General features: G+C 49.2%; 1 protein-coding gene across 1 annotated transcript; it reads right to left on the bottom strand.

The window, feature by feature from the left end:
• Positions 1-266: 266 nt before the first annotated feature.
• On the bottom strand, positions 267-24194 carry LOC127923768 (CSC1-like protein 2). The gene is made up of 6 exons (XM_052507824.1): positions 24145-24194; positions 20783-20834; positions 20375-20483; positions 20175-20245; positions 813-893; positions 267-285 (listed from the first exon to the last, which is right to left on the bottom strand). Exons 3-6 carry the CDS (start codon positions 20477-20479, stop codon positions 267-269), a joined length of 276 nt encoding a protein of 91 aa, XP_052363784.1. The 5' UTR covers positions 20480-20483; positions 20783-20834; positions 24145-24194.
• Between the last annotated feature and the right edge of the window lie 240 nt (positions 24195-24434).

The raw sequence follows: 24434 nt of genomic DNA, 5'->3' as shown, positions 1-24434 counted from the left end.
GGGGTTGGTTACATATAAACTCTCAGATCTCTGGGGTATGGGTTAGGGGTTGGACACATATAGACTCTCAGATCTCGGGGTATGGGCTAGGGTTGGACACATATAGACTCAGATCTCGGGGTATGGGCTAGGGGTTGGACACATATTATGAGACGTCCCACCTGCTCACAGCCCTTGATGATACAACAGCAGAGATGACCACAGGGTTTGGGGTTGATCATGGTGGGGATGTGCTCCTTGACTGCAGGTCTGTAAAGAACTTCTTGCTACGCCGCGGTCTTCTTCCTGTTCACAGAACACATGACCATGTCACATGACAGCACGCAATGATCACATCATATGACCAAATACACAAGATTGTCTCGTCTTTGAATCTGTGCCATTATGGCGTCTGTGACACAGCACGGGCAGCTGACGTTTAGGCCATCTCCATTTTAAAGTAGTCCATTTTTGTATTGTTCCTTGGTCGATAAAAGTGTAACGTTACCATTGATGATTTAACACCACTTGCAGTGCTGAAGTGCTGAAACAAATCTTGTGTCGTTTATATATTGTGGCCACTAGATGGCAGCGATATAGCTTAAAGCCATTTACAAACCATAGTACCCAATTTGAAAAACAAAAGAATATCTGATCATTGGCTGACCGCTCCCAACCTATAGGAATCCCCACCCAAGTTGACTACTTTAAAATGGTGGAATCCCTCAAATGACAATGCCCATGCAAAAAAAAAAAAACGGGTTATATCCAAGTTGAGTACTATTGTATTGCTACAGACGGTGGTGACACAGTCAAGCAGAGAAACGACTTACCTTTCTGAGTTGAGCGACATCAGCTTGGCCACGTCGTAGCAGATACGAGCCTCGAGAACACAGCAGTTTTCATAGGCCTGTCTGTACGGAGAGAGAGAGAGAGAAAGACAGACGGAAGAGAAACAGAAGAGACGGGAAAGATTAAAGTTATAGAAACGGAGAAATCTGTATGTAGAAGTCGACAGCAGGTCTTTCGAGCCCTCGCTGGCTAAAGTCTCTCTGATGTCTCAGTACTATAATATATTGCCATTGAACAGACGCTTTTATCCAAAGCACCTTAATCACACGTCAATAATCCCCCCCCCTCACCCCCCACGTGGTTTGTGCCTGCGGGAATTGAACCCACGACCCTTGACGTTTGCAAGCACCATGCTCTACCAACTGAGGAACACACGTATCACAGACGCAAGTAGAAATAGAATGACTAGAATGGGGGAGGTGTCCAACCCCTAGCCCATAACCCAGAGGTCTCAGACCACTGAATTTAGAGAGTACGCGCATAGGCACACTCAATTCGGACACAGGGCCGCCCAGCACTGGAGGTTAAAGGTTAAACTTCACCACTTTCCAACCTCATTATCTCCAACAGTGTCAACAAAGTTCAAAATCTCTACCTGATGACATCGGCAAAAAGTTAAACACACCATGAGATTGGCTGTACCGTGGGGAGAGACAGGACACCTTGGACTAGAAGTTAAACACACCATGAGATTGGCAGTACCGTGGGGAGAGACAGGACACCTTGGACTAGAAGTTAAACACACCATGAGATTGGCTGTACTGTGGGGAGAGACAGGACACCTTGGACTAGAAGTTAAACACACCATGAGATTGGCAGTACCGTGGGGAGAGACAGGACACCTTGGACTAGAAGTTAAACACACCATGAGATTGGCTGTACCGTGGGGAGAGACAGGACACCTTGGACTAGAAGTTAAACACACCATGAGATTGGCAGTACCGTGGGGAGAGACAGGACACCTTGGACTAGAAGTTAAACACACCATGAGATTGGCAGTACCGTGGGGAGAGACAGGACACCTTGGACTAGAAGTTAAACACACCATGAGATTGGCAGTACCGTGGGGAGAGACAGGACACCTTGGACTAGAAGTTAAACACACCATGAGATTGGCTGTACCGTGGGGAGAGACAGGACACCTTGGACTAGAAGTTAAACACACCATGAGATTGGCTGTACCGTGGGGAGAGACAGGACACCTTGGACTAGAAGTTAAACACACCATGAGATTGGCTGTACTGTGGGGAGAGACAGGACACCTTGGACTAGAAGTTAAACACACCATGAGATTGGCTGTACCGTGGGGAGAGACAGGACACCTTGGACTAGAAGTTAAACACACCATGAGATTGGCTGTACTGTGGGGAGAGACAGGACACCTTGGACTAGAAGTTAAACACACCATGAGATTGGCTGTACCGTGGGAGAGACAGGACACCTTGGACTAGAAGTTAAACACACCATGCGATTGGCTGTACTGTGGGGAGAGACAGGACACCTTGGACTAGAAGTTAAACACACCATGAGATTGGCTGTACTGTGGGGAGAGACAGGACACCTTGGACTAGAAGTTAAACACACCATGAGATTGGCAGTACCGTGGGGAGAGACAGGACACCTTGGACTAGAAGTTAAACACACCATGAGATTGGCAGTACCGTGGGGAGAGACAGGACACCTTGGACTAGAAGTTAAACAACACACCATGAGATTGGCTGTACCGTGGGGAGAGACAGGACACCTTGGACTAGAAGTTAAACACACCATGAGATTGGCTGTACTGTGGGGAGAGACAGGACACCTTGGACTAGAAGTTAAACACACCATGAGATTGGCAGTACTGTGGGGAGAGACAGGACACCTTGGACTAGAAGTTAAACACACCATGAGATTGGCAGTACCGTGGGGAGAGACAGGACACCTTGGACTAGAAGTTAAACACACCATGAGATTGGCTGTACTGTGGGGAGAGACAGGACACCTTGGACTAGAAGTTAAACACACCATGAGATTGGCTGTACTGTGGGAGAGACAGGACACCTTGGACTAGAAGTTAAACACACCCATGAGATTGGCTGTACTGTGGGGAGAGACAGGACACCTTGGACTAGAAGTTAAACACACCATGAGATTGGCTGTACTGTGGGGAGAGACAGGACACCTTGGACTAGAAGTTAAACACACCATGAGATTGGCTGTACTGTGGGGAGAGACAGGACACCTTGGACTAGAAGTTAAACACACCATGAGATTGGCAGTACTGTGGGGAGAGACAGGACACCTTGGACTAGAAGTTAAACACACCATGAGATTGGCAGTACTGTGGGAGAGACAGGACACCTTGGACTAGAAGTTAAACACACCATGAGATTGGCAGTACTGTGGGGAGAGACAGGACACCTTGGACTAGAAGTTAAACACACCATGAGATTGGCAGTACTGTGGGGAGACAGGACACCTTGGACTAGAAGTTAAACACACCATGAGATTGGCAGTACTGTGGGGAGAGACAGGACACCTTGGACTAGAAGTTAAACACACCATGAGATTGGCAGTACTGTGGGGAGACAGGACACCTTGGACTAGAAGTTAAACACACCATGAGATTGGCAGTACTGTGGGAGACAGGACACCTTGGACTAGAAGTTAAACACACCATGAGATTGGCTGTACTGTGGGGAGAGACAGGACACCTTGGACTAGAAGTTAAACACACCATGAGATTGGCAGTACCGTGGGGAGACAGGACACCTTGGACTAGAAGTTAAACACACCATGAGATTGGCTGTACTGTGGGGAGAGACAGGACACCTTGGACTAGAAGTTAAACACACCATGAGATTGGCAGTACCGTGGGGAGAGACAGGACACCTTGGACTAGAAGTTAAACACACCATGAGATTGGCAGTACCGTGGGGAGAGACAGGACACCTTGGACTAGAAGTTAAACACACCATGAGATTGGCTGTACCGTGGGGAGAGACAGGACACCTTGGACTAGAAGTTAAACACACCATGAGATTGGCAGTACCGTGGGGAGAGACAGGACACCTTGGACTAGAAGTTAAACACACCATGCGATTGGCTGTACCGTGGGGAGAGACAGGACACCTTGGACTAGAAGTTAAACACACCATGAGATTGGCTGTACTGTGGGGAGAGACAGGACACCTTGGACTAGAAGTTAAACACACCATGCGATTGGCTGTACCGTGGGGAGAGACAGGACACCTTGGACTAGAAGTTAAACACACCATGAGATTGGCTGTACTGTGGGGAGAGACAGGACACCTTGGACTAGAAGTTAAACACACCATGCGATTGGCTGTACCGTGGGGAGAGACAGGACATCTTGGACTAGAAGTTAAACACACCATGAGATTGGCTGTACCGTGGGGAGAGACAGGACACCTTGGACTAGAAGTTAAACACACCATGAGATTGGCAGTACTGTGGGGAGACAGGACACCTTGGACTAGAAGTTAAACACACCATGAGATTGGCTGTACTGTGGGGAGAGACAGGACACCTTGGACTAGAAGTTAAACACACCATGCGATTGGCAGTACTGTGGGGAGAGACAGGACACCTTGGACTAGAAGTTAAACACACCATGAGATTGGCTGTACCGTGGGGAGAGACAGGACACCTTGGACTAGAAGTTAAACACACCATGAGATTGGCAGTACTGTGGGGAGAGACAGGACACCTTGGACTAGAAGTTAAACACACCATGAGATTGGCAGTACTGTGGGGAGAGACAGGACACCTTGGACTAGAAGTTAAACACACCATGAGATTGGCTGTACCGTGGGGAGAGACAGGACACCTTGGACTAGAAGTTAAACACACCATGAGATTGGCTGTACCGTGGGGAGAGACAGGACACCTTGGACTAGAAGTTAAACACACCATGAGATTGGCTGTACCGTGGGGAGAGACAGGACACCTTGGACTAGAAGTTAAACACACCATGAGATTGGCAGTACCGTGGGGAGAGACAGGACACCTTGGACTAGAAGTTAAACACACCATGAGATTGGCTGTACCGTGGGAGAGACAGGACACCTTGGACTAGAAGTTAAACACACCATGAGATTGGCTGTACCGTGGGGAGAGACAGGACACCTTGGACTAGAAGTTAAACACACCATGAGATTGGCTGTACTGTGGGAGAGACAGGACACCTTGGACTAGAAGTTAAACACACCATGAGATTGGCAGTACTGTGGGGAGACAGGACACCTTGGACTAGAAGTTAAACACACCATGAGATTGGCTGTACTGTGGGGAGAGACAGGACACCTTGGACTAGAAGTTAAACACACCATGCGATTGGCAGTACTGTGGGGAGAGACAGGACACCTTGGACTAGAAGTTAAACACACCATGAGATTGGCTGTACTGTGGGGAGAGACAGGACACCTTGGACTAGAAGTTAAACACACCATGCGATTGGCTGTACCGTGGGGAGAGACAGGACACCTTGGACTAGAAGTTAAACACACCATGAGATTGGCTGTACTGTGGGGAGAGACAGGACACCTTGGACTAGAAGTTAAACACACCATGCGATTGGCTGTACTGTGGGGAGAGACAGGACACCTTGGACTAGAAGTTAAACACACCATGAGATTGGCAGTACCGTGGGGAGAGACAGGACACCTTGGACTAGAAGTTAAACACACCATGAGATTGGATGTACCGTGGGAGAGACAGGACACCTTGGACTAGAAGTTAAACACACCATGAGATTGGCAGTACCGTGGGGAGAGACAGGACACCTTGGACTAGAAGTTAAACACACCATGAGATTGGCTGTACTGTGGGGAGAGACAGGACACCTTGGACTAGAAGTTAAACACACCATGAGATTGGCTGTACTGTGGGAGAGACAGGACACCTTGGACTAGAAGTTAAACACACCATGAGATTGGCTGTACTGTGGGGAGAGACAGGACACCTTGGACTAGAAGTTAAACACACCATGAGATTGGCAGTACCGTGGGGAGAGACAGGACACCTTGGACTAGAAGTTAAACACACCATGAGATTGGCTGTACCGTGGGAGAGACAGGAAATACCCTCCTTGGACCGTTGCTGGTTTTGAAAAATCTGTTTTTGAAATGCTTAATCCCACCCTGTGATGTCACAGAGAAGCATATATAGACTCTGGTTTGGTGCTGAGATAATAGACAGCAACATGCTGTGTTCATATATAGACTGGTTTGGTGCTGAGATAATGAGACAGGAACATGCTGTGTTCATATATAGACTCTGGTTTGGTGCTGAGATAATAGACAGCAACATGCTGTGTTCATATATAGACTCTGGTTTGGTGCTGAGATAATGAGACAGCAACATGCTGTGTTCATATATAGACTCTGGTTTGGTGCTGAGATAATGAGACAGGAACATGCTGTGTTCATATATAGACTCTGGTTTGGTGCTGAGATAATAGACAGCAACATGCTGTGTTCATATATAGACTCTGGTTTGGTGCTGAGATAATGAGACAGGAACATGCTGTGTTCATATATAGACTCTGGTTTGGTGCTGAGATAATGAGACAGCAACATGCTGTGTTCATATATAGACTCTGGTTTGGTGCTGAGATAATGAGACAGCAACATGCTGTGTTCATATATAGACTCTGGTTTGGTGCTGAGATAATGAGACAGGAACATGCTGTGTTCATATATAGACTCTGGTTTGGTGCTGAGATAATGAGACAGCAACATGCTGTGTTCATATATAGACTCTGGTTTGGTGCTGAGATAATAGACAGCAACATGCTGTGTTCATATATAGACTCTGGTTTGGTGCTGAGATAATGAGACAGGAACATGCTGTGTTCATATATAGACTCTGGTTTGGTGCTGAGATAATGAGACAGGAACATGCTGTGTTCATATATAGACTCTGGTTTGGTGCTGAGATAATAGACAGCAACATGCTGTGTTCATATATAGACTCTGGTTTGGTGCTGAGATAATGAGACAGGAACATGCTGTGTTCATATATAGACTCTGGTTTTGGTGCTGAGATAATGAGACAGGAAAAACGCTGTGTTCATATATAGACTCTGGTTTGGTGCTGAGATAATGAGACAGGAGGTTGAGAAGTGGTGGAGTTGCCCTTTAATGTGAAAGGGTAATGTCTGTTCTAGTCATTCTGTTTCTATGGTCACAGTGACCACAGCCACTAAACTGTACAGGACGACAACACGATGACAGAGAAGTGGATTAGATTCACATATAAAGCCTGTCAAATTGAGGACATGATGCAGCTTCCTTGACATTTTATTACATCAAAACATTCAATATGATGATAAGGTGTCACACATGGCTCTGTTTCTCTCTGAGGCGACCGGCCAAACCTCACGTGGGTCTCTCTCTCCCCCACTGACTGAAGTCTCTCTCTCTCCCCACTGACTGAAGTCTCTCTCTCTCTCCCACTGGCTGAAGTCTCTCTCTCCCACTGACTGAAGTCTCTCTCTCTCCCCACTGACTGAAGTCTCCCTCTATCTCCCACTGGCTGAAGTCTCTCTCTCTCCCACTGACTGAAGTCTCTCTCTCTCTCCCTCCCACTGACTGAAGTCTCTCTCTCTCCCCTCCCACTGACTGAAGTCTCTCTCTCTCTCTCTCTCTCTCTCCCACTGACTGAAGTCTCTCTCTCTCTCCCTCCCACTGACTGAAGTCTCTCTCTCTCCCCACTGACTGAAGTCTCTCTCTCTCTCCCTCCCACTGACTGAAGTCTCTCTCTCTCTCCCTCCCACTGACTGAAGTCTCTCTCTCTCTCCCTCCCACTGACTGAAGTCTCTCTCTCTCTCTCCCACTGACTGAAGTCTCTCTCTCTCCCCACTGACTGAAGTCTCTCTCTCTCTCCCTCCCACTGACTGAAGTCTCTCTCTCTCCCTCCCACTGACTGAAGTCTCTCTCTCTCTCTCTCTCTCCCACTGACTGAAGTCTCTCTCTCTCTCCCCACTGGCTGAAGTCTCTCTCTTTCTCCCACTGGCTGAAGTCTCTCTCTTTCTCCCACTGGCTGAAGTCTCTCTCTCTCCCTCCCACTGGCTTAAGTCTCTCTCTCTCCCTCCCACTGGCTTAAGTCTCTCTCTCTAGACTACTGGGCAAACCTCACGTGGGTCTGTCTCTCTAGACTACCGGCCAAACCTCACGTGGGTCTCTCTCTCTCTAGACTACTGGGCAAACCTCACGTGGGTCTCTCTCTCTCCCACTGACTGAAGTCTCTCTCTCTCTCCCTCCCACTGGCTGAAGTCTCTCTCTCTCCCTCCCACTGGCCGGAGTCTCTCTCTCTCTCACTGGCCGGAGTCTCTCTCTCTCTCACTGGCCGGAGTCTCTCTCCCTCTCACTGGCCGGAGTCTCTCTCCCTCTCTCACTGGCCGGAGTCTCTCTCCCTCTCTCACTGGCCGGAGTCTCTCTCTCTCTCACTGGCCGGAGTCTCTCTCTCTCTCTCTCTCTCTCACTGGCCGGAGTCTCTCTCTCTCTCTCTCTCTCACTGGCCGGAGTCTCTCTCTCTCTCACTGGCCGGAGTCTCTCTCTCTCTCTCACTGGCCGGAGTCTCTCTCTCTCACTGGCCGGAGTCTCTCTCTCTCTCTCTCACTGGCCGGAGTCTCTCTCACTGGCCGGAGTCTCTCTCTCTCTCTCACTGGCCGGAGTCTCTCTCTCTCACTGGCCGGAGTCTCTATCTCTCTCACTGGCCGGAGTCTCTCTCCCCTCTCACTGGCCGGAGTCTCTCTCCTCTCACTGGCCGGAGTCTCTCTCCTCTCACTGGCCGGAGTCTCTCTCCCTCTCACTGGCCGGAGTCTCTCTCTCTCTCTCTCACTCACTCACTGGCCGGAGTCTGTCTCTCTCTCTCTCTCTCTCACTCACTCACTGGCCGGAGTCTGTCTCTCTCTCTCTCTCACTCACTCACTCACTGGCCGGAGTCTGTCTCTCTCTCTCTCTCACTCACTCACTGGCCGGAGTCTGTCTCTCTCTCTCTCTCACTCACTCACTGGCCGGAGTCTGTCTCTCTCTCTCTCTCTCACTCACTCACTGGCCGGAGTCTGTCTCTCACTCACTCACCGGAGTCTCTCACTCACTCACTCACTGGCCGGAGTCTCTCACTCACTCACTCACTGGCCGGAGTCTGTCTCTCACTCACTCACTGGCCGGAGTCTGTCTCTCTCTCTCTCTCTCACTCACTCACTGGCCGGAGTCTGTCTCTCACTCACTCACTGGCCGGAGTCTCTCACTCACTCACTCACTGGCCGGAGTCTCTCACTCACTCACTCACTCACTGGCCGGGAGTCTGTCTCTCACTCACTCACTGGCCGGAGTCTCTCACTCACTCACTCACTGGCCGGAGTCTCTCACTCACTCACTCACTGGCCGGAGTCTGTCTCTCTCTCTCACTCACTCACTGGCCGGAGAGTCTCTCACTCACTGGCCGGAGTCTCTCTCTCTCTCACTCACTCACTCGAGTCTGTCTCTCTCTCTCTCTCTCACACTCACTCACTGGCCGGAGTCTCTCACTCACTGGCCGGAGTCTCTCTCTCACTCACTGGCCGGAGTCTCTCACTCACTGGCCGGAGTCTCTCACTCACTGGCCGGAGTGTGTCTCTCTCTCTCTCTCTCTCTCTCTCTCTCTCTCTCTCTCTCTCTCTCTCTCTCTCTCTCTCTCTCTCTCTCTCTCTCTCTCTCTCTCTCTCTCTCTCTCTCTCTCTCCCGACCGACCGACCGACCGACCGACCGACCGACCGACCGACCGACCGACCGACCGACCGACCGACCGACCGACCGACCGACCGACCGACCGACCGACCGACCGACCGACCGACCGACCGACCGACCGACCGACCCGACCGACCGACCGACCGACCGACCGACCGACCGACCGACCGACCGACCGACCGACCGACCGACCCGACCGACCGACCGACCGACCGACCGACCGACCGACCACCGACCGACCGACCGACCGACCCGACCGACCGACCGACCGACCGACCGACCGACCGACCGACCGACCGACCGACCGACCGACCGACCGACCCGACCGACCGACCGACCACGACCGACCGACCGACCCGACCGACCCGACCGACCGACCGACCGACCGACCGACCGACCCGACCCGACCGACCGACCGACCGACCGACCGACCGACCGACCGACCGACCGACCGACCCGACCGACCGACCGGTCTTTCTCTGACATTTCTCTGTCTCACAAGTATGGGTCTTCACTCCTTTAAATGTGAAGAGACAGACGAGGCTACAGGAGAAAGAGGTATTTCTGGAACACAGGAAGAGCCGGTCGTCTGCCGGTGGTGAACAACATTAGATTTTGTGTAATACTATTTGGTGATCAGGCCACGACCCGGTTCCTCCCAGTGTGTGTCCCCCAGCCCCTCCTACAGCCTAACACACAACCCGGTTCCTCCCAGTGTGTGTCCCCCAGCCCCTCCTACAGCCTAACACACGACCCGGTTCCTCCCAGTGTGTCCCCCAGCCCCTCCTACAGCCTAACACACGACCCGGTTCCTCCCAGTGTGTCCCCCAGCCCCTCCTACAGCCTAACACACGACCGGTTCCTCCCAGTGTGTGTCCCCCAGCCCAACACACGACCCGGTTCCTCCCAGTGTGTGTCCCCAGCCCAACACACGACCCGGTTCCTCCCAGTGTGTGTCCCCCAGCCCCTCCTACAGCCTAACACACGACCCGGTTCCTCCCAGTGTGTGTCCCCAGCCCTCCTACAGCCTAACACACGACCCGGTTCCTCCCAGTGTGTGTCCCCCAGCCCCTCCTACAGCCTAACACACGACCCGGTTCCTCCCAGTGTGTGTCCCCAGCCCTCCTACAGCCTAACACACGACCCGGTTCCTCCCAGTGTGTCCCCCAGCCCCTCCTACAGCCTAACACACGACCCGGTTCCTCCCAGTGTGTGTCCCCAGCCCCTCCTACAGCCTAACACACGACCCGGTTCCTCCCAGTGTGTGTCCCCCAGCCCAACACACGACCCGGTTCCTCCCAGTGTGTGTCCCCCAGCCCAACACACGACCCGGTTCCTCCCCAGTGTGTGTCCCCCAGCCCCTCCTACAGCCTAACACACGACCCAGTTCCTCCCAGTGTGTGTCCCCCAGCCCAACACACGACCCGGTTCCTCCCAGTGTGTGTCCCCAGCCCCTCCTACAGCCTAACACACGACCCGGTTCCTCCCAGTGTGTGTCCCCCAGCCCCTCCTACAGCCTAACACACGACCCGGTTCCTCCCAGTGTGTGTCCCCCAGCCCCTCCTACAGCCTAACACACGACCCGGTTCCTCCCAGTGTGTGTCCCCCAGCCCCTCCTACAGCCTAACACACGACCCGGTTCCTCCCAGTGTGTGTCCCCCAGCCCCTCCTACAGCCTAACACACGACCCGGTTCCTCCCAGTGTGTGTCCCCCAGCCCCTCCTACAGCCTAACACACGACCCGGTTCCTCCCAGTGTGTCCCCCAGCCCCTCCTACAGCCTAACACACGACCCGGTTCCTCCCAGTGTGTGTCCCCCAGCCCCTCCTACAGCCTAACACACGACCCGGTTCCTCCCAGTGTGTCCCCCAGCCCTCCTACAGCCTAACACACGACCCGGTTCCTCCCAGTGTGTCCCCCAGCCCCTCCTACAGCCTAACACACGACCCGGTTCCTCCCAGTGTGTGTCCCCCAGCCCAACACACGACCCGGTTCCTCCCAGTGTGTGTCCCCCAGCCCAACACACGACCCGGTTCCTCCCAGTGTGTGTCCCCCAGCCCCTCCTACAGCCCGACACACGACCCGGTTCCTCCCAGTGTGTGTCCCCCAGCCCCTCCTACAGCCTAACACACGACCCGGTTCCTCCCAGTGTGTCCCCCAGCCCCTCCTACAGCCTAACACACGACCCGGTTCCTCCCAGTGTGTGTCCCCCAGCCCCTCCTACAGCCTAACACACGACCCGGTTCCTCCCAGTGTGTGTCCCCCAGCCCCTCCTACAGCCTAACACACGATCCGGTTCCTCCCAGTGTGTGTCCCCAGCCCCTCCTACAGCCTAACACACGACCCGGTTCCTCCCAGTGTGTGTCCCCCAGCCCCTCCTACAGCCTAACACACGACCCGGTTCCTCCCAGTGTGTGTCCCCCAGCCCCTCCTACAGCCTAACACACGACCCGGTTCCTCCCAGTGTGTGTCCCCCAGCCCCTCCTACAGCCTAACACACGACCCGGTTCCTCCCAGTGTGTGTCCCCAGCCCAACACACACCCGGTTCCTCCCAGTGTGTGTCCCCCAGCCCCTCCTACAGCCTAACACACGACCCGGTTCCTCCCAGTGTGTGTCCCCAGCCCAACACACGACCCGGTTCCTCCCAGTGTGTGTCCCCAGCCCCTCCTACAGCCTAACACACGACCCGGTTCCTCCCAGTGTGTGTCCCCCAGCCCCTCCTACAGCCTAACACACGACCCGGTTCCTCCCAGTGTGTGTCCCCCAGCCCCTCCTACAGCCTAACACACGACCCGGTTCCTCCCAGTGTGTGTCCCCCAGCCCAACACACGACCCGGTTCCTCCCAGTGTGTGTCCCCCAGCCCCTCCTACAGCCTAACACACGACCCGGTTCCTCCCAGTGTGTGTCCCCCAGCCCCTCCTACAGCCTAACACACGACCCGGTTCCTCCCAGTGTGTGTCCCCCAGCCCCTCCTACAGACTAACACACGACTCACATGATTCAGCTCATAAGCTTTTTTTTGTTAGGCGCAATCACACAGATAGGCCTGCTATTGTCTGTATAGGGCCGGGACTCATGGACCCAAAACACACACACACACACACACACACACACACACACACACCAGGGGTCAAGTAAAGCCGTACCCAACTGACTAGGAAAGGGTTTCAATATAATGTAGCCCTGTTGACAGACTACTCTCAGAGAGACTACATTAACGTAGCCCTGTTGACAGACTACTCTCAGAGAGACTACATTGATGTAGCCCTGTTGACAGACTACTCATTCATGTAGCCCTGTTGACAGACTACTCTCAGAGAGACTACATTAACGTAGCCCTGTTGACAGACTACTCTCAGAGAGACTACATTGACGTAGCCCTGTTGACAGACTACTCTCAGAGAGACTACATTAATGTAGCCCTGTTGACAGACTACTCTCAGAGAGACTACATTAATGTAGCCCTGTTGACAGACTACTCTCAGAGAGACTACATTAATGTAGCCCTGGTGACAGACTACTCTCAGAGAGACTACATTGATGTAGCCCTGTTGACAGACTACTCTCAGAGAGACTACATTGATGTAGCCCTGTTGACAGACTACTCTCAGAGAGACTACATTAACGTAGCCCTGTTGACAGACTACTCTCAGAGAGACTACATTAACGTAGCCCTGTTGACAGACTACTCTCAGAGACTACATTAACGTAGCCCTGTTGACAGACTACTCTCTCAGAGACTACATTAATGTAGCCCTGTTGACAGACTACTCTCAGAGAGACTACATTAACGTAGCCCTGTTGACAGACTACTCTCTCAGAGACTACATTAATGTAGCCCTGTTGACAGACTACTCTCAGAGAGACTACATTAACGTAGCCCTGTTGACAGACTACTCTCTCAGAGACTACATTAATGTAGCCCTGTTGACAGACTACTCTCAGAGAGACTACATTAAGAGACTGTAGCCCTGTTGACAGACTACTCTCAGAGAGACTACATTAATGTAGCCCTGTTGACAGACTACTCTCAGAGAGACTACATTCATGTAGCCCTGTTGACAGACTACTCTCAGAGAGACTACATTCATGTAGCCCTGTTGACAGACTACTCTCAGAGAGACTACATTAATGTAGCCCTGTTGACAGACTACTCTCAGAGAGACTACATTAATGTAGCCCTGTTGACAGACTACTCTCAGAGAGACTACATTAATGTAGCCCTGACAGACTACTCTCAGAGAGACTACATTAACGTAGCCCTGTTGACAGACTACTCTCAGAGAGACTACATTGTAGCCCTGTTGACAGCCCTGTTGACAGACTACTCTCAGAGAGACTACATTAATGTAGCCCAGAGACTGTTGACAGACTACTCTCAGAGAGACTACATTAATGTAGCCCTGTTGACAGACTACTCTCAGAGAGACTACATTAATGTAGCCCTGGTGACAGACTACTCTCAGAGAGACTACATTGATGTAGCCCTGTTGACAGACTACTCTCAGAGAGACTACATTGATGTAGCCCTGTTGACAGACTACTCTCAGAGAGACTACATTAATGTAGCCCTGTTGACAGACTACTCTCAGAGAGACTACATTAATGTAGCCCTGTTGACAGACTACTCTCAGAGACTACATTAACGTAGCCCTGTTGACAGACTACTCTCAGAGAGACTACATTAATGTAGCCCTGTTGACAGACTACTCTCAGAGAGACTACATTAATGTAGCCCTGTTGACAGACTACTCTCAGAGAGACTACATTAACGTAGCCCTGTTGACAGACTACTCTCAGAGACTACATTAACGTAGCCCTGTTGACAGACTACTCTCAGAGAGACTACATTAATGTAGCCCTGTTGACAGACTACTCTCAGAGAGACTACATTAATGTAGCCCTGTTGACAGACTACTCTCAGAGAGACTACATTAACGTAGCCCTGTTGACAGACTACTCTCAGAGAGACTACATTAACGTAGCCCTGTTGACAGACTACTCAGACTACATTAACGTAGCCCTGTTGACAGACTACTCTCAGACTACATTAACGTAGCCCTGTTGACAGACTACTCTCAGACTACATTAACGTAGCCCTGTTGACAGACTACTCTCAGACTACATTAACGTAGCCCTGTTGACAGACTACTCTCAGAGAGACTACATTAATGTAGCCCTGTTGACAGACTACTCTCAGAGAGACTACATTAATGTAGCCCTGTTGACAGACTACTCTCAGAGAGACTACATTAATGTAGCCCTGTTTACAGACTACTCCCAGAGAGACTACATTAATGTAGCCCTGTTGACAGACTACTCTCAGAGAGACTACATTAACGTAGCCCTGTTGACAGACTACTCTCAGAGACTACATTAATGTAGCCCTGTTGACAGACTACTCTCAGAGAGACTACATTAATGTAGCCCTGTTGACAGACTACTCTCAGAGAGACTACATTAACGTAGCCCTGTTGACAGACTACTCTCAGAGAGACTACATTAACGTAGCCCTGTTGACAGACTACTCAGACTACATTAACGTAGCCCTGTTGACAGACTACTCTCAGAGAGACTACATTAATGTAGCCCTGTTGACAGACTACTCTCAGACTACATTAACGTAGCCCTGTTGACAGACTACTCTCAGAGAGACTACATTAATGTAGCCCTGTTGACAGACTACTCTCAGAGAGACTACATTAATGTAGCCCTGTTGACAGACTACTCTCAGAGAGACTACATTAACGTAGCCCTGTTGACAGACTACTCTCAGAGAGACTACATTAACGTAGCCCTGTTGACAGACTACTCTCAGAGACTACATTAATGTAGCCCTGTTGACAGACTACTCTCAGAGACTACATTAACGTAGCCCTGTTGACAGACTACTCTCAGAGACTACATTAATGTAGCCCTGTTGACAGACTACTCTCAGAGACTACATTAATGTAGCCCTGTTGACAGACTACTCTCAGACTACATTAACGTAGCCCTGTTGACAGACTACTCTCAGACTACATTAACGTAGCCCTGTTGACAGACTACTCTCAGAGAGACTACATTAATGTAGCCCTGTTTACAGACTACTCTCAGAGAGACTACATTAATGTAGCCCTGTTTACAGACTACTCTCAGAGAGACTACATTAACGTAGCCCTGTTGACAGACTACTCTCAGACTACATTAACGTAGCCCTGTTGACAGACTACTCTCAGAGAGACTACATTAACGTAGCCCTGTTGACAGACTACTCTCAGAGAGACTACATTAACGTAGCCCTGTTGACAGACTACTCTCAGACTACATTAACGTAGCCCTGTTGACAGACTACTCTCAGAGAGACTACATTGATGTAGCCCTGTTGACAGACTACTCTCAGAGAGACTACATTGATGTAGCCCTGTTGACAGACTACTCTCAGAGAGACTACATTAACGTAGCCCTGTTGACAGACTACTCTCAGAGAGACTACATTAACGTAGCCCTGTTGACAGACTACTCTCAGAGAGACTACATTAACGTAGCCCTGTTGACAGACTACTCTCAGACTACATTAACGTAGCCCTGTTGACAGACTACTCTCAGAGAGACTACATTAACGTAGCCCTGTTGACAGACTACTCTCAGAGAGACTACATTAACGTAGCCCTGTTGACAGACTACTCTCAGAGAGACTACATTAACGTAGCCCTGTTGACAGACTACTCTCAGAGAGACTACATTGATGTAGCCCTGTTGACAGACTACTCTCAGAGAGACTACATTGATGTAGCCCTGTTGACAGACTACTCTCAGAGACTACATTAACGTAGCCCTGTTGACAGACTACTCTCAGAGAGACTACATTAACGTAGCCCTGTTGACAGACTACTCTCAGACTACATTAACGTAGCCCTGTTGACAGACTACTCTCAGACTACATTAACGTAGCCCTGTTGACAGACTACTCTCAGAGAGACTACATTAACGTAGCCCTGTTGACAGACTACTCTCAGACTACATTAACGTAGCCCTGTTGACAGACTACTCTCAGACTACATTAACGTAGCCCTGTTGACAGACTACTCTCAGAGAGACTACATTAACGTAGCCCTGTTGACAGACTACTCTCAGAGAGACTACATTAACGTAGCCCTGTTGACAGACTACTCTCAGAGAGACTACATTAACGTAGCCCTGTTGACAGACTACTCTCAGAGAGACTACATTAATGTAGCCCTGTTGACAGACTACTCTCAGAGAGACTACATTAACGTAGCCCTGTTGACAGACTACTCTCAGAGAGACTACATTAACGTAGCCCTGTTGACAGACTACTCTCAGAGAGACTACATTAATGTAGCCCTGTTGACAGACTACTCTCAGAGAGACTACATTAACGTAGCCCTGTTGACAGACTACTCTCAGAGAGACTACATTAACGTAGCCCTGTTGACAGACTACTCTCTCAGAGACTACATTAATGTAGCCCTGTTGACAGACTACTCTCAGAGAGACTACATTAACGTAGCCCTGTTGACAGACTACTCTCAGAGAGACTACATTAACGTAGCCCTGTTGACAGACTACTCTCAGACTACATTAATGTAGCCCTGTTGACAGACTACTCTCAGAGAGACTACATTAACGTAGCCCTGTTGACAGACTACTCTCTCAGAGACTACATTAATGTAGCCCTGTTGACAGACTACTCTCAGAGAGACTACATTAATGTAGCCCTGTTGACAGACTACTCTCTCAGAGACTACATTAATGTAGCCCTGTTGACAGACTACTCTCAGAGAGACTACATTAATGTAGCCCTGTTGACAGACTACTCTCAGAGAGACTACATTAACGTAGCCCTGTTGACAGACTACTCTCAGAGAGACTACATTAACGTAGCCCTGTTGACAGACTACTCTCTCAGAGACTACATTGATGTAGCCCTGTTGACAGACTACTCTCAGACTACATTAACGTAGCCCTGTTGACAGACTACTCTCAGAGAGACTACATTAATGTAGCCCTGTTGACAGACTACTCTCAGAGAGACTACATTAACGTAGCCCTGTTGACAGACTACTCTCTCAGAGACTACATTAATGTAGCCCTGTTGACAGACTACTCTCAGAGAGACTACATTAACGTAGCCCTGTTGACAGACTACTCTCTCAGAGACTACATTAATGTAGCCCTGTTGACAGACTACTCTCAGAGAGACTACATTAATGTAGCCCTGTTGACAGACTACTCTCTCAGAGACTACATTAATGTAGCCCTGTTGACAGACTACTCTCAGAGACTACATTAATGTAGCCCTGTTGACAGACTACTCTCAGAGAGACTACATTAATGTAGCCCTGTTGACAGACTACTCTCAGAGAGACTACATTAATGTAGCCCTGTTGACAGACTACTCTCAGAGAGACTACATTAATGTAGCCCTGTTGACAGACTACTCTCAGAGAGACTACATTAATGTAGCCCTGTTGACAGACTACTCTCAGAGAGACTACATTAACGTAGCCCTGTTGACAGACTACTCTCAGAGAGACTACATTGATGTAATTAGTATTGTCCCCAAGGGATAAATTCTGAAAGAAACCATTCTGAAACTTAAGACGTGAAATCAGTGTTGCCAGATACAGGAACAGACAGCACTTACTCAGTGTTGCCAGATACAGGAACAGACAGCACTTACTCAGTGTTGCCAGATACAGGGAACAGACAGCACTTACTCAGTGTTGCCAGATACAGGGAACAGACAGCACTTACTCAGTGTTGCCAGATACAGGAACAGACAGCACTTACTCAGTGTTGCCAGATACAGGGAACAGACAGCACTTACTCAGTGTTGCCAGATACAGGGAACAGACAGCACTTACTCAGTGTTGCCAGATACAGGGAACAGACAGCACTTACTCAGTGTTGCCAGATACAGGAACAGACAGCACTTACTCAGTGTTGCCAGATACAGGAACAGACAGCACTTACTCAGTGTTGCCAGATACAGGAACAGACAACACTTACTCAGTGTTGCCAGATACAGGAAACAGACAGCACTTACTCAGTGTTGCCAGATACAGAAACAGACAGCACTTACTCAGTGTTGTCAGATACAGTGAACAGACAGCACTTACTCAAAGTGTTGCCAGATACAGGAAACAGACAGCACTTACTCAGTGTTGCCAGATACAGGAAACAGACAGCACTTACTCAGTGTTGTCAGATACAGTGAACAGACAGCACTTACTCAAAGTGTTGCCAGATACAGGAAACAGACAGCACTTACTCAGTGTTGTCAGATACAGTGAACAGACAGCACTTACTCAAAGTGTTGCCAGATACAGGAACAGACAGCACTTACTCAGTGTTGCCAGATACAGGGAACAGACAACACTTACTCAGTGTTGCCAGATACAGGAAACAGACAGCACTTACTCAGTGTTGCCAGATACAGGGAACAGACAACACTTACTCAGTGTTGCCAGATACAGGGAACAGACAGCACTTACTCAGTGTTGCCAGATACAGGGAACAGACAGCACTTACTCAGTGTTGTCAGATACAGGGAACAGACAGCACTTACTCAGTGTTGCCAGATACAGGGAACAGACAGCACTTACTCAGTGTTGTCAGATACAGGGAACAGACAGCACTTACCAGTGTTGCCAGATACAGGGAACAGACAGCACTTACTCAGTGTTGCCAGATACAGGAACAGACAGCACTTACTCAGTGTTGCCAGATACAGGAAACAGACAGCACTTACTCAGTGTTGCCAGATACAGGAAACAGACAGCACTTACTCAGTGTTGTCAGATACAGTGAACAGACAGCACTTACTCAAAGTGTTGCCAGATACAGGAAACAGACAGCACTTACTCAGTGTTGCCAGATACAGGAAACAGACAGCACTCAAAGTGTTGCCAGATACAGAAACAGACAGCACTCAAAGTGTTGCCAGATAGAGAAACAGACAGCACTCAAAGTGTTGCCAGATACAGGAAACAGACAGCACTTACTCAAAGTGTTGCTTGATACAGAAACAGACAGCACTCAAAGTGTTGCCAGATACAGGAAACAGACAGCACTCAAAGTGTTGCCAGATACAGGAAACAGACAGCACTTACTCAAAGTGTTGCTTGATACAGGAAACGACAGCACTCAAAGTGTTGCCAGATACAGGAAACAGACAGCACTTACTCAAAGTGTTGCCAGATACAGGAAACAGACAGCACTTACTCAAAGTGTTGCTTGATACAGGAAACAGACAGCACTCAAAGTGTTGCCAGATACAGGAAACAGACAGCACTCAAAGTGTTGCCAGATACAGGAAACAGACAGCACTTACTCAAAGTGTTGCTTGATACAGGAAACAGACAGCACTCAAAGTGTTGCCAGATACAGGAAACAGACAGCACTTACTCAAAGTGTTGCCAGATACAGGAAACAGACAGCACTTACTCAAAGTGTTGCTTGATACAGGAAACAGACAGCACTCAAAGTGTTGCTTGATACAGGAAACAGACAGCACTTACTCAAAGTGTTGCCAGATACAGGAAACAGACAGCACTTACTCAAAGTGTTGCTTGATACAGAGAACAGACAGCACTTACTCAAAGTGTTGCTTGATGTGCTTCTCCTCTGCATACTTGGAGATCCCGTTGACAAATAAAGTGCGTTTCACCTAAAAATTTAAAAAAAAGAGCAAACAAATGAAGATACAGTGTTTCACATCGACCATCTACAGCCTGGAGGGATATTTAGGAAATGGGTGGTGTGTGTGTGTGTGTGTGTGTGTGTTCATACCACCCACCAGATCGTCCTCTCTGTAGTGCATCTTGGAGGTGTGTCGTCTCATGCTGTACACGGTCAGCAACAGGTAGAGGAACGCAAAGGTGGTGTGGAGCCACAGGAGCATGTTACTGTGAGGGCGGGGGGGGGGCAGAGACAGACAGACAGACAGACAGACAGACAGACAGACACAGACAGACAGACAGGCAGTTAGGCAGTCAGACAGACAGTTAGACAGTGAGACAGTTAGTCAGTCAGACAGGCAAGCAGACAGACAGTCAGACAGACAGGCAGTTAGACAGACAGAAAGACAGTCAGAAAGGCAGACAGACAGACAGGCAGGCAGAAAGACAGTTAGCCAGACAGACAGACACCAACCATTCCTTCTGTAATTGGAACCGAGATAAAGCACTAATGTAGAATCACTCACTTGGCATCCAGATTGGCTAAAGTGGTGCGTCCAAAACTGTAGGCATCATTCTCTGTGTGGGGAAAATGGTGAGGTCAGAGGGTAGGAGAATAACGGGACATTACGGGTAGAAACAGGAGAATAACGGGACATTACGCGTAGAAACAGGAGAATAACGGGACATTACGGGTAGAAACAGGAGAATAACGGGACATTACGGGTAGAAACAGGAGAATAACGGGACATTACGCGTAGAAACAGGAGAATAACGGGACATTACGCGTAGAAACAGGAGAATAACGGGACATTACGCGTAGAAACAGGAGAATAACCGAGACATTACGCGTAGAAACAGGAGAATAACGAGACATTACGCGTAGAAACAGGAGAATAACGGGACATTACGCGTAGAAACAGGAGAATAAACGGGGCATTACGTAGAAACAGGAGAATAACGGGACATTACGCGTAGAAACAGGAGAATAACGGGACATTACGCGTAGAAACAGGAGAATAACGGGACATTACGCGTAGAAACAGGAGAATAACGGGACATTACAGAGAAACAGGAGAATAACGGGACATTACACGTAGAAACAGGAGAATAACGGGACATTACGCGTAGAAACAGGAGAATAACGGGACATTACGCGTAGAAACAGGAGAATAACGGGACATTACGCGTAGAAACAGGAGAATAACGGGACATTACGCGTAGAAACAGGAGAATAACGGGACATTACGCGTAGAAACAGGAGAATAACGAGACATTACGCGTAGAAACAGGAGAATAACGGGACATTACGCGTAGAAACAGGAGAATAACGGGACATTACGCGTAGAAACAGGAGAATAACGGGACATTACGCGTAGAAACAGGAGAATAACGGGACATTACGCGTAGAAACAGGAGAATAACGGGACATTACGCGTAGAAACAGGAGAATAACGTGGACATTACTCGTAGAAACAGGAGAATAACGGGACATTACTCGTAGAAACAGGAGAATAACGGGACATTACGCGTAGAAACAGGAGAATAACGGACATTACGCGTAGAAACAGGAGAATAACGGGACATTACGCGTAGAAACAGGAGAATAACGGGACATTACGCGTAGAAACAGGAGAATAACGGGACATTACGCGTAGAAACAGGAGAATAACGGGACATTACGCGTAGAAACAGGAGAATAACGGGACATTACGCTGTTGATATGCGTTTCTAGTTCATTATATTTCTATGGGTGGGTTATTGAATGGGAATGTACTGTAAGTTCTAGTTCACTATATTTCTATGGGTGGGTTATTGAATGTGGATGTACTGTGCGTTCTAGTTCATTATATTTCTATGGGTGGGTTATTAAATGGGAATGTCGTTCTATTTCATTATATTTCTATGGGTGGGTTATTAAATGGGAATGTACGTTTTAGTTCATTATATTTCTATGGGTGGGTTATTGAATGTGAATGTACTGTACGTTCTAGTTCATTATATTTCTATGGGTGGGTTATTAAATGGGAATGTATGTTCTAGTTCATTATATTTCTATGGGTGGGTTATTAAATGGGAATGTATGTTCTAGTTCATTATATTTCTATGGGTGGGTTATTAAATGGGAATGTATGTTCTAGTTCATTATATTTCTATGGGTGGGTTATTGAATGTACTGTACGTTCTAGTTCATTATATTTCTATCTTTTGGTGGTCTGATTTTTATATGAAAGTGAGAAATGAATCCACAAGGAGCTTATTCAATTCATGTGATACACAGAATATATTTAAAATGGCGTCAGTCCAATCTGCACCCTGCATGACCACAGGAGAACATTGATAGTAATTAATGGTGGTTTGTCTATAATCTAATAACACCACTTCTAGAATTACCTCTAGGTCTTTATCTTATTAACACAAGGGCCTTGTGGTTTAGTGTCCACCCTGAGATTGGAAGGTTGGGGTTCAATCCCCGGTCGAGTCTTAACAAAGACTGAAAAAAGACAAATGGGACCCGATGCTCCTCTGCTTGGCATGAAAGGAGATGGATTGGGGAGTGCAGCCCTAAGATAGACTGAGTGTCCTGTCCAGGGTGTCTGAGGAGCTAGACTAGTGTCCTGTCAGGGGGTGTCCTGAGGGAGCTAGACTAGTGTCCTGTCAGGGGTGTCCTGAGGAGCTAGACTGGTGTCACTGTCAGGGGTGTCTGAAGAGCTAGACTAGTGTCCTGTCAGGGGTGTCCTGAGGAGCTAGACTAGTGTCCTGTCCAGGGTGTACTGAGGGAGCTAGACTAGTGACTAGTGTCCTGTCCAGGGGGTGTACTGAGGAGCTAGACTAGTGACTAGTGTGTCCTGTCAGGGTGTCCTGAGGACCTAGACTAGTGTCCTGTCCAGGGCTGTACTGAGGAGCTAGACTAGTGTCCTGTCCAGGGGGTGTACTGAGGAGCTAGACTAGTGACTAGTGTCCCTGTCCAGAGGTGTACTGAGGAGCTAGACTGGTGACTGAGTGTCCTGTCAGGGTGTACTGAGGAGCTAGACTAGTGACCTGTCCGAGGGGTGTACTGAGGAGCTATTATAGTGTCCTGTCAGGGTGTACTGAGGAATAGACTAGTGTTCTGTCCAGGGGTGTACTGAGGAGCTAGACTAGTGACTAGTGTCCTGTCCAGGGGGCGTACTGAGGAGCTAGACTGAGTGTCCTGTCCAGGGTGTCCTGGTACATCAAGCTGTCTCACTACAGGATATAGACTAGTGTCCTGTCCAGGGGTGTCCCTGGTACATCAAGCTGTCTCACTACAGAAACAGGAGATAGACTAGTGTCTGTCAGGGTGTACTGAGGAGCTAGACTAGTGTCCTGTCAGGGGTGTACTGAGGAGCTAGACTAGTGACTAGTGTCCTGTCAGGGGCGTACTGAGGCTAGACTAGTGTCCTGTCCAGGGTGTTCTGGTACATCAAGCTGTCTCACTACAGAAACAGGAGATAAACTAGTGTCCTGTCCAGGGGTGTCCTGTACATCAAGCTGTCCCACTACAGAAACAGGAGATATGTGAGCCCACAGGACAGGAGTCTGAGACTCACTTGTGTTTCCCTCCACTTTGATGGTTCACTTGACAAGATCAAATCAAATGTGATTGGTCACATACACACGGTTAGCAGATGTTAATGCGAGTGTAGCGAAATGCTTGTAGATGGAAAATACAACGATATAACCCCTCGAGCCACCGAAGATAATATAGATACAATTCAAACTATAACTACAACCTCAAAGTCCTGTACACCCAACAGATCTGAACTAAACAACTTCTGAAGTGTTTTATTTATGTCGCCATGGTCACCATCCCAGTGTTTAGTCTCCCAAGTCTTTCCTGAAGTCCCGTCCCCTAAATCCCACTCACCCAATAGATTTCCTGAGAAGTTGACGGGCAGCACGATGGCCACTGAGAGCACGCCCCACCACCACCAGCAGACCAATGATGTGCCTCTGGAAGGAGAGGTAGTGCACAGCATCCTCCCCACACTTCTCCCTGATCTCCTCATCCCTAGAGAGAGAAATAGAGAGACAGAGAGAGAGCGACAGAGAGAGAGACAGACAGAAACAGAGAGAGCGACAGAGAGAGAGACAGAAACAGAGACAGAGCGACAGAGAGAGAGAGAGAGACAGAGACAGAGACAGAGACAGAGAGAG

The sequence above is a fragment of the Oncorhynchus keta genome, unplaced genomic scaffold (genome assembly GCF_023373465.1).
Source record: "Oncorhynchus keta strain PuntledgeMale-10-30-2019 unplaced genomic scaffold, Oket_V2 Un_contig_3223_pilon_pilon, whole genome shotgun sequence".
Lineage (NCBI taxonomy): Eukaryota > Metazoa > Chordata > Actinopteri > Salmoniformes > Salmonidae > Oncorhynchus > Oncorhynchus keta.
Note: the sequence above shows the minus strand (reverse complement) of the source record. Positions and strands in the feature narration are given on the sequence as shown.

Excerpts from the sequence above, each read along its gene's own strand:
- LOC127923768 (XM_052507824.1), bottom strand. The coding sequence starts at position 20,479 with ATGCTCCTGTGGCTCCACACCACCTTTGCGTTCCTCTACCTGTTGCTG. Across the intron at positions 20,246-20,374 it reads ACTACAGAGAGGACGATCTG|GTGAAACGCACTTTATTTGT; the intron begins GTGGGTGGTATG and ends TTAAATTTTTAG. Across the intron at positions 894-20,174 it reads CACATCAAGCAACACTTTGA|ACAGGCCTATGAAAACTGCT; the intron begins GTAAGTGCTGTC and ends CTCTCCGTACAG.